The sequence below is a fragment of the Arachis hypogaea genome, chromosome 1 (assembly GCF_003086295.3).
Source record: "Arachis hypogaea cultivar Tifrunner chromosome 1, arahy.Tifrunner.gnm2.J5K5, whole genome shotgun sequence".
NCBI classification, from domain to species: Eukaryota; Viridiplantae; Streptophyta; class Magnoliopsida; order Fabales; family Fabaceae; genus Arachis; species Arachis hypogaea.
Genome location: NC_092036.1, coordinates 82,775,461 through 82,787,494, shown reverse-complemented (window position 1 = coordinate 82,787,494; position 12,034 = coordinate 82,775,461). Strand labels below are relative to the sequence as shown.

Genomic DNA, 12,034 nt, shown 5'->3' with positions numbered 1-12,034 from the left:
TCTTCTTCCTTCACCCTCATTCACTCACTCTATCTTCTCTGTTTTCTTCTTTCTTCCTGAGTGAGGATGTTGTGTGTGCGGCTGAGTGGGAGATGATGAGGGGGGTGGATGAGTTAGGCCCACGTTGGGTAAACTTCTTAAATAAGCTCTTTCAAAAAAAAGAGCTTAAAATATAAAGACTTTTATTAATATCAGTTTATAAGTAAGTTATTTTGTGTTTGGATTTTTAGTTATGAAGTACTTATTTTAAAGTTGTAACATTTAGATAAATGACTCAAAAAATATATTTTTTTACACAAAGAGAATAAATATTAAAATAACGATGATCACAAATGCCTTTCAATATTGAATGTTGATTTATCATAACTTAATCACTGAGATTTTATATCACACATAATGTTAAATACAAAATTAATAATAAAAATTGAGTGGTAGAATGATAAAAAAAATTAGAAGAAACATATGTAGCAGTTGATTCAGATAGAACATTGTTTGAAAATGGTGGAGAGTCGGTACTTTTAGCATATGAAACATTGCGTGAAAATGGTAGTAGAGAACCAATATTTTCAGCAAAAACAGTAAATATTTTTCACGGAGCCAAGAATAAAAGTGGCACAATAGTCTCTTTTATTTTAACTCAACTTTTTTTAATGGGAGTGATAAAATAACTTCTGAGAAGAAACACGTCATATTTTTTTATTTCTTCAAAAATTTTCAATTAACTTTTCGGAAAGTTAAAATATTTCTCAAAAATAGTACCAAACACGCGTAATATAACTTTTCATAATCCAAAAGTAAAAAAAAAATAGCCTTTGCTACTTTTCAAACGGGCTCTTAGTAAAATTAGGGTTAGGATTAGCTAAAAGGAACAAGGGTAACACATGAATTGGCATAAAATTAGAGAGTAGAGTAGTAATTGAGAATTAAATTTAATTTGTTAAAATTATTTTAAAAATATTATTTATTTATCAACTTACTAATTAATTTTAAATAAATATCTTAATTTAAAATTAGAGATAATTTAATTAGTTTGTTTAGTTCATAAAATTAAACCACAAATTCTAATTTTTGAAATTAAATTATCAAATTTTTATTATTTAGTAATTACTAATATTTTGAATTTTAAATAAAAAAATATCCAATTATTATAAATTTATATAAGACCAAAATATTTTCAAACTCAAAGTATCATTAATTTGACAAAAGTATTTTTAGTAAAATAATTTTTTAAATATAAAATCCTAAATAAACATAATAAATCATAAATAACTCATTATTTAATTTTTAAAAATTCAGAATCTTACATTTAATATTTTGAAATATTTTTTTATTAATTACAATAATCTTTGAATTTTGTAGCAAATAAATAACTTGTTATAAAAAGATTGTATTTTATGATAAATTAATTTTTTATTATAAAATATTTAAAACTTTTGAAAAAAATAGACATTTTGTTACAAAATTTTTTAAACTTTTGCAATGATATAATCTTTTGTTACAAAACATTATAACATTTTACAACAAAACAACAATTCAATACGAAAGACAATACAATTTGTAACAAAAAAAATTACGTTGCTATAAAGTATTAAAATATTTTGCAACAAATTGTTTATTGTTACACAATATTCTTATCCTGTACAATAACTAATATTGTCATGAAAAAATCATAATTTATAAAAATTTTAAATTTGATACAAATTTTTTGTTACAAATGCTCTATTTTTTTGTAGTGATTGCTCATAGTTGCGGTTACCAACAAAATAACATAGATGATAGTAAGAAGATGAGAATAGAACTCGTGCACGAGCACGATTCACACTTCTTACGAAACAGAAATAATGACAACAATGATGCCTTGGATCAGTTGGAATCCATAAAAGAATTCATCTAGCGAGGTGTCGTAAGGTGCCATAGGATAAACGAAGGATGTTGTATATATCCACCAATAACAAGAAACACCACTTGAACAACAGAAAAAAGAACTATGAAACAACGGATAAAGTGATGAAAGGTAAAACGACGTCGTTATGTTGTCTAATAGTTTTATATGCAAGGACTGAGGAGGGTTTTTAATTGCTGTAAAGGAAGTGGTCGGAGGAAAAGAGTGGAAAAGAAAATGGAGCAGTGGTGGTGTTGGAATTGGTGATAGTAGATAAGAAAAGGAAGGTGAGGAGATGGAAGGGTAGTGGTGATGGAAGGAGATTATAATTACGAAAAAAATTAAATGATATAGACAAAAAAAAAGAAACGAAGATAAAAGGTCAGAGATATTCATGAAATTATAAACAAAAGTTTAATAATTGGTCATTTTTATTGAACGAAATTTATTTTATATGAATATAACTTTAGTTTAAAATTTTTATGATCAATTTTATCAGTGTACGAATCTTTTATGATAAAAAATAATTATTTATTATATATCTTAAATTATAAATAATTAAAAACCATCTTTTATTTAATTGGATATTACGTAGTCTTTTTAAAAAATATATACAAGTTAAACAGAATTTTCGCTGCAAAATAAGAAAGAAAATGGAAAAGCCAAACAAGGACCATATTCCCTTTATTAGTTTATCCATCGTCATTTTAGCTTCTATCACGGCAATTACCCTACAAAGATCAATTCGAATATTTTTTTTAATAAACAAAGTTAACCCCATTAAGACCTAGGCACGGAATCGCAACATGCTTGCATATTCATTATTATTATCCTTATATTCTAGTAAAAGAAAATAGGCTATTTTTTTCGATATGAAAATTTTACGTGTGTTGTATTTGGTTATAAAAATTGGGTATTTTTAAAATTAACCTAGAAGTAATTAGATCGTCTAATTTATTTATGTGGAACTGAAATTTTAAATTTATATGAGAGTAATCAAATCGTTCGATTATATGTATTTTATTTTTTTTAATATATATATATATATATATATATATATATATATATATATATATATATATATTGTTCGTTTATTTAGTTGACAAGATCTTTCTAATTTTTCTTTGAGTCTTCTTTTTTCAGCTTTCAAGAGTTTTTTTCTCTTTTATCTAGATTTTCGTCTCTGTTTTAAAATATGAAAAAGTCTAGGGCCAGTAATTTTATTATATTTTGGCTAGTATGTAACCAGCAGAGAAATGTAAGCCATTGGATAAAATCTCACACCAATCTCATACCATCAAATCATCATTGATGGCTAGTTAATGGCTACCAATCACAAATATTGCTGCCCCTAACATTGCTCTTAAAATATTATAGTTTTAAAATTCGTTTTGAGGTGAGGAAAAAATAGATGATAAAGTTATATTGAAAATATATTATTTTGGTCAAATTTTGTTATAAACATTTGAAAGAGTGAAATTTGTATGTGAAAATCCGTTATATATTTTTATTTCATTCACAATCTCATTTAAATAAAATTAAAAAGTATGATTTGTGAGAAGATAGATTCTCAAATTTGAAGAAGAGCATCATGTGTTTTATATAGGTATCATATCTCAGTATTTGATAAATTCATTCAATTTTTAAACCAAATATGTAACTGATGAAACGAGCAGGTAAGAGATGCTTTCAATTTATATTAAAACTCGCTCCCAAATGACGTTCATTGAGTTGTATATTAAGTTTGAACAATTTAAAATTGATCAAAATATTGAATGCAAAAATTACAATAGTGACAGTAAAAAAGAATTTAAAAACAACTACAAGATCATTGATCTAGATAATGACAAAGATTAAACTGACGGTATTATAGAGACAGATATAATAAAATAACAAATATACAAACAAATTAGTATTCATTTGAGAAGCCATCTTTTATACCCACTTTAAATTTAAAAATTATATATGTACCAAAATTTTCTTAATATATGAATGCAGTATATAATTTAAATATTTATACGTAATTAACTCAATAAATTTATCAATCATTCTTTAACAACTTCCAGTTACTTAACAACTTATCTACTATTACTAAAAACATATTTATAATTCGAATATCATAAATATATTAATAAACTATCTAACAACAATTTATTACTTACTAATCAAATATCTAACAACAATTAACTAATTATTAAAATACTTAACTATTTTATATTTACAAAAATAATTAACATATTAAATGCTCTAAAATATTCAAAAATTTATTTAACAAAAATTCATATAATACTAACTATCAAATGAATATATTTTCTAACAATATTGGAAACATTATTCATTAACTAAATAAATAAATACATATTTAACAGTTTCATATATCACATTGTTAATAACATTTTAACTATCATTTAATTATTGTTAATAATATTGATTTCTAATATAATTTTTATTATTTTTATTAAATAAAAAAATTAATTAATAATAATTTACATAATTAGAGTGACTGAGATAATTAACAATATATAATTCACGCGATCAATTTTTCTAAATAATTTTTGGTGTTTTTGGGATGTCACTTCTTCAAAGTTGTAGAAGAACACCTTTAGAGAAAATTGTATTGGTGGAGTGGTGGGATTTATAAAAGGAATGGATGAGTGAGAGAGTGTGTGTGGAAGTATATCAACCATGGAGGGACTGGGCTGCATGAACGACATATCGGACAATCCGAATTACTTCCTACCCAAATTAGATTGTTTGATTTGTTCCCCCTGAGTTGCGTTAAACACCCTACTCCCCAATAATGGTGTAATGCACCAATGTGGTTTCCATTTGTAAATTAAAAATTGAAAGAAAATAAAGTATACTTTTTTTTTTAATATTAATAATTTAAAAAATATATATTTTTATCATTTAATTTCATTCAATTGTATTCTTAATATTTTTTATTCATTTAATTTTATTCTTATTGTTTTAATTTATATAAAAAATATTCTTAAATATTTTTAATTTTGTTTCTAATATTTTAGATTAACTTAAATTTTAAAAATAATTTTAATACAAATAAAAAATATTAAAAATAAAATTAAATAAAACTAAATATTAAATTATTTTAAAAAATTACAAATATTAAAAACAAAAAATATTCTCTTTTAAAATTATATAAATTATAAAGTAATAAAATAAATAAATTATTATTATTAAATTTATAATTTTTATTAGGTGTGAATTTTATTATTTCGATTTAATAGTGATAAGACTCTCATTTTCTTATTACTTTACAAATTTTCTTATTTTAAACGAATTTGATTCAATCAATCATAAAATATCATTCTTATAGGTGTATGTAAAAGTTAATATTTACGATTGGAAAATAAATTTTATCTTATGAATCAGTAGAATCATGTTACAATACTTTTAATTAAAATCAATTTTAGTACAACTACCATCACTAAAATTAATGTTTACAAATACAACACAAAAGACATTAATGGAAAAATATTAAATCATAGAATATACACTTCTCTCGTCACAATATTACGCAGACCGCTAGTTTGTATATACGGTGAATCTTATTATCACGTTAACAAAACTAGTACTATATATTCATAACTATATTAGAGATTAACTTAACAAACAAATGAAACAAAATCAAAAGAGCCCTAATAATAAAGAAGAAAGGCAGTGGACTTGGAATTCAACAAGGCAGAAAAGAAAGAATTTAGATGCTCTAAATTTTAAATTTGTATTTTAGAGAATAAAGTGTGATATAATTTTAAATAATTTTTTTATATTTAATTTTAGTTCCATTAATAAAATAAATGGTAAAAAATCACATTTTACTCTCTAAAATAAAATTTAAATTTAAAAAAATACAAATATAAAAGAAAAGAGGGAGAACCAACAAATATAATTTTGAGGACCCCAAACCGAAAAGAAGAAAGAAAAAGTAGGAACCTAGTTGGGATTTGAAGAAGGTTGCGAGTCTCTACCAACTCCACTATTATTATTATTATTATTCCCAAAAAGCCCCAGAATCTCTTGGCGGTAAGGCAAGAACAACCTCCTCTTAGACCTCTCTCCACCATCCTTCACGGCGGCCGAGCCATTTTGATTTGGTAGCACGGCCTTGCTGTTATTAATAAACAGAATCGGTTCCTTGCCATCGCTATGGCTTCTGAGTAACAAATCTCGAAGCTTCCATCTCCTCGAAGAACTAGAACCGGCAGAGCTGCTCTTCTTGCAGCTCTGTGGGGTCCACACACAGTAGCTTCCCTCCGCCACACCTTCCAGTTCGTTTTTGCTGTTGTTTTCGTGCTCCTCCAACATCAGAGCCCTCAGAGGCAAACGTCGCCGTGCCGGTGCCGGTGCCGGAGTCGTTTCACTGGCGCGAAGCGGAGAATCCGAGAAGACGCCGTTGAGGAGGACGTGTCGGCCGAAGAGTAGGTAGCTTGGAGTGATGTGGCCGTTGTGGAAAATGTCGTCGGCGGAGACAGGGGAGGAGGCAATATCTCTGGAAACGAGGGAGAATTCGAATTCGTCGTCGTCTTGGTTGTTGTCATCGTCGTCGTTGTCGTTTTGGTCATGTTGGAAGTCGTTTTGGGGCCATGAGGAGGGAAAAAGGAGGTCGTTGGCGTAGAGAGGGTCTTGTTGAAGTTCTTGGATGACTCTGGCGGCAATTTGAGCGAAGGTCTCAGAAGATGAGTAGCTGCTGAAGCTGGGAGAAGAGTGTGTGTGGGGAAGATGCTCCGTTTGCATCATTTTGATCTTGATATGGATTTGGCCTCACAACACAGTTTTCTGTGTTTAGTTGAAAGGAAGGGGAAAAAAAAAGTCAAGTGTGTAGGGGGAAGTTTCTGGGATGGATATATAAGCTGGCCAGCTGGGGCGATGTGGTCCTAAGATTTTTCTTCTCTGCCGTCACTTTTCTAACTTTATTCATCCTTGAAATTTTTTGAAACTTCTCTAGAAAAGTAAAGTAAAGGCTGGTTCTACTATGGGGAAAGTATAATGTGGTCTTCTAAGGGGCTAATTTTTTTTTGTTATGGAAGTAGAAGTGATGATATACCTTAATATTGTAATTTTTGGTGTTTTTTAAAACTGTAGAAGTACAGAAATCGGACGGTCCGATTTCTGTACCTTAAAAATTTTTTTTTTTTACCACAAATCGGACGGTCCGATTTATGCACCTCCGACGATCCGATTTCTGCACCTCTACAAATCGGACGGTCCGATTTCTGCACTTCCCACAAATCGAATGGTCCGATTTATGCACTTCTACAAATTGGACCATCCGATTTCTGCACCTCTAATAAATCGGACTGTCCGATTTTCGGTTCTCTGATTAAACGATCCCACATTTGAGTATAACACCCCAACAATTCACATTTTAATCCGATTTCTGCACCTCCCACAAATCGAACGGTCCGATTTATGTACCTCTACAAATTGGACCGTCTGATTTCTGCACCTCTAATAAATCGGACGGTCCGATCTTCGGTTCTTTGATTAAACGATCCCACATTTGAGTATAACACCCCAACAATCCACATTTTAAGAAAACACCACTACCACTCTAATATTAAAAATAAAAAATTCCCTCTAAGGACCAGGGTAGTTTATAAAATTTTAAGAAGTTTGTTGGTTTATTTTTAATATAGCAATTCATCATAAATTTCTATCGTCACATAACTACAATCTGTTCCCCACACAAATGCTTGAACTGAAAACTTTTTTTTGCTTGAACTGAAAACTTTTCTTTTGTCATCCGCAAGAATCCCCAAGGCCCAAATCATATCACGTAGTAATATTTATATTTTGTTAAAATTAAAAAATATTGTTGTAGTCAAATTTGTTAAAAATATATTATTTTATAATACAATTTCTTTATTGAAACACTTGCAAACATACATTTTATTTTAAAATGTTATATACAAGATGATTGTGCTTTCCATAATTGAATTAAATTTTATTTAAATTGAAAAGTCATTATGCTACATTTAGTGACGGACTCAGAAAATTTTAAAAACAAAAAAAAATTATATATATTAAAAATTTAAAATAAATTTTTGTTAAATATTATTAATTATATTAAAAATATAATAAAAATATAAAAATTAAAAAGAGTTTAGGAATAATTTCATTATTAAAATATTATTTATTATATATAATTTATAAAAAATATTTTTTATTTTTAAAATTTGAACTTAAAAATATTTTAATTAACTTATAAATAACTTATTATCCTAACTAATGTTGTTTTTATTTATTTTTATACACACCTAATAATAAAAGATTGAATCATTTGACACATTAGCACCTAATGATACACTAATATTTATAATTTAAAACTAAAATTATATATAAATATCATAAAACTTAAACCTGTATATGAAAAATATATTTATATAAAATAATACAAACTTAATTTATAATTTTTTTTCTTACTTTCTTTTTAAAATAATTTAAATTTTATATATTTTAATTTAATTTTAACATGATATCAGATTAAAAACTTTATAAATATGTTTAATTATGTATTATAATTAAAATATTTTTTCATATTTTGTCTTTTAGTTTAATTATTTTACTCTATTTTTTTACTTAGGGTCTTTGTTTTTTAAATAAAAACTTATTTAAACGTCGTATAGATATAAATTATTTGTTAATAAGTATTCTAATAATTTTTTACCAAAAATAAATTATTGACAAAAAAATAAGATCTTTTTCTTTATTTTTTAGTTATATTTAAATGTGAGTTTTGTAACACCTAATATATAAATCCTTATGTTCGAGCCATAAGTCAATGATACTACGGTGGTACGACTCTCAGGTGGATTTTTAATATATAGATATAGGTAATTTCGAAAGGAGTATTAAGCGAGAAGCCTGAAAAGAGTAGAAATAAAATCGTGAAGGCGTATCACTCACGTTTCAACAACAAAAAGATAAACCGTGAAGCCGAAAGCGATATACGGACAAGGCATAAAGGAGATTAAGAGATAGATAACAGATAGATATATATATAACATAAGTAAATAGCCACTAGTCGCGACCCGCGAAGTTTAGGCCGGTTAGGGTACAATATGAAAGTAGTTGACAACAGTATATCCTAATCTCTCCCAAAGGAAACACAAGAGCCTCTATGGCCATTTTAAAAGAGTTCAATACATAATATAATCTTTTTAAAACAAAGGTGGAGAGATTCTAAGCAAAACACATAGAGAAAATAAAGATCTTCGCCATTTCTCAGACGACCCACAACTCACTTCTGAGCACCAGGACCTGTATCTGAAAAATAAGAGATATATACGGAATGAGAACCCCGGGCCCATGGGTTCCCAGTACGGTAAAAGTGTCAAATAAATACAATGCACTGCAATAAAAACTCAATAAGCATCCTAAACTCCTTTTTACCAAGTATCCAGCCTAGATTCTCAGTAATCCATGAATAGGAAACTATCGTAAGGGGATACTAAATCTAGTTCATATCTCATATGATTCCCAACTCGCTGACTCTCCCACGAATCAGATTCAGAATCATAAACAAAACCATCATCAGTCGTCCTGCCTCAGCAATTCTATATCAATACCTCATACCCTAACCTGGAGCTAGTGAAACCACCTCACTGCGTCTACCCAGGGAGCTAAAATCATCTCATCCAATGATCATCATCATCATGCAATCGCATCATCAATTCATCTCATCAAGAACAGCCCTCAACCTCCACCGACACCAACATGAGGGGCCTCTCAGTTGTACAAACACAAGCAATACAGGCAAGTAATACACAATTAAGGTACAAGTAAAACAAGTAGCACATAATCAGGTAACATAGCATATATAATGTAGAAATCCAAAACAAATAGGCAAACCCAAACAATTCAAACATATGCAAATGATGAATGCCTGCTCTATGGCTGATGATATCATCTGTCGGTTATCAAGCCAACCCGACGTGTCCAGTAGCTAACCCGGGCACAGTCTCTCTGTTGCGCATTAATATCATTAGAGGGAATATGTGCCCTGTCACTATTAGAGGATATATGCGCCCTGTCGCTATTAGATGGTATCTGCGCCTTGTCGCCATTAGAGGGTATCGGTGCCCTTTCACCCTTACAACCAGAGAGAAAATACAAGCAAACTTACATTCAATATTTTCCACCATTATTCATTTATCATATTCAATCATTTATCATATATGCATTTATACTCAGTCATAATCTATAATGGCTTTGCCGTAACCCGGCAATAACTCAGCCATCCGGCTCACAGTTTAATCCAGAACTAGCCAATTTATCAACATGGCTTCGCCGTATCCGGCAACAACTCAACCATCCGGCTCATGGTTCAATCAAGAACCAGCCATTTATCAATAAATATAGCCCTTCGGCTCATGGCATATACGGTACTTTCACTGTCATTCTCCATATCTCATATAATCATCTTTGATCATCATTGATCATAACTTTTTCCCTTGCTTCATTCGCAAGTTACTACATCCCCTAACTCCGTTCTCATTGCTAGGCATATCATAATGATTTAATACATAAGGAGATAGACTGGAGGCTTAGAAGTATGAGGTTTGGCTTTTAAAACTAAAAAAAATCAACTTTGGCATGAAAATAGAGCCACGCATACGCGTCCTCCACGCGCACGCGTGGATGGCCACAAAGCTCATCGACGCGTATGCGTCATACACACGGACTCGTGGATTGAAAAACAGCCAAACGACACGTATGCGTCATCCACGCGTATGCGTGGGTGCATTTGTGCCCCAGGCACACAACTGGCACAACTCTGGTATAGCTCTCGGGAAAATGGCTGGGCATTGGGTGCAGCACATCGACGCGCACGTGCACACCACGCGTACGCGTGGATAGTGCCTTCTTGAAGAATGACGCGTACTCGCCAAGTGCGCTTACGCGTGGAGGGTCATTCTGCTAAAAATTTTCTAAGTTAAAAGCTGCATAATTCACAAATTCAACCCCCAATCTTCCGACGGACATAACTTTCTCATTTTAAATCATTTTTTGCTCGTTCTTCGAACGACATGGATATCCCGGATCCAATTTCACTTCTAAACAAGTTTGGCACAAAACAAAAATCTGCAGTCCAAGTTATATCCCATCAAAGTATGCCCAAAATCATGTTTTTACACAAAACCACAAAGTGCCATTTTCAAAACAAGTCATTTTCAACTCTTTTCAAAATCAACCAAAACATGCCAATTTCATCCCTTTTCTTTGAAATCAATCAAAATATACCAAAATCAACAACAAGCCTCCTCAACTCATACACTAACACCTTACCACAATTCACAAAATTGTCATATAACCATTTGTACCCTTTTCAAACAAATGGTTGAATTACAAACACATTAACATGTCATACATCCTTCCTCATCCCAATTTCCAACAATACTATTTCCAATCAACCATCATTATGCATAATCAATATCATACTCACTATCACATGGTCTCACCCACAAATCAACCTTAATCATTCCCCAAGCATATATCACAACATACATATCTCTCATGCATCATCATACCATCAAGGCATCAATAATCATAATCACATATATGACCACATAATATATCTCAACCAAAACCAAACATACCTCATCTACATAATTTCACCCAAAATTACCAAATTCCACACTTCAACTCCTCAAACCTTATTATTCAATAACCAACCCAATCATACATATATTCATTATCTAAAATTCATCCAATCACTTGTGTCATCATACAATGCACACATCAACTTACCTTCCTTACCTCTTTCTGGCCTCCGGCCCAAAATTCACGGCCTCCGGCCCAATTTCACAATTTAAATACATAAACCACAAATCAATACTCATTATTCAATACATCAAATTCTCAATACACCAAGCACACAAGACCACACAATTCTCAACCCAATCATTAATTCACATTACATACCAACTATGCATATTAGCACTAACCATTTACACATTCTGAACTTAATTCTAGGGGCATCTAGCCTAGGAATTCTCATCACACCACATGGTACTTAAATGAAACTTAAACCGTACCTCTTGTAGCCAAACCAATTGAGCCTCTTCTATGGAAGTCTCCACCAACCCTTAGCTCCAAGCCTCACCAAAGCTCCACAAGTAACACCAACCT

General features: G+C 30.1%; 1 protein-coding gene across 1 annotated transcript; it reads right to left on the bottom strand.

The window, feature by feature from the left end:
• Positions 1-5,836: 5,836 nt before the first annotated feature.
• LOC112742512 (uncharacterized) lies at positions 5,837-6,640 on the bottom strand. Its single transcript, XM_025791775.1, has one exon. It carries the CDS (start codon positions 6,638-6,640, stop codon positions 5,837-5,839), a length of 804 nt encoding a protein of 267 aa, XP_025647560.1.
• Positions 6,641-12,034: the final 5,394 nt, after the last annotated feature.

What these genes read in the sequence shown, in the direction of transcription:
- LOC112742512 (XM_025791775.1), bottom strand. Translation starts at nt 6,640, where the DNA reads ATGATGCAAACGGAGCATCTTCCCCACACACACTCTTCTCCCAGCTTC.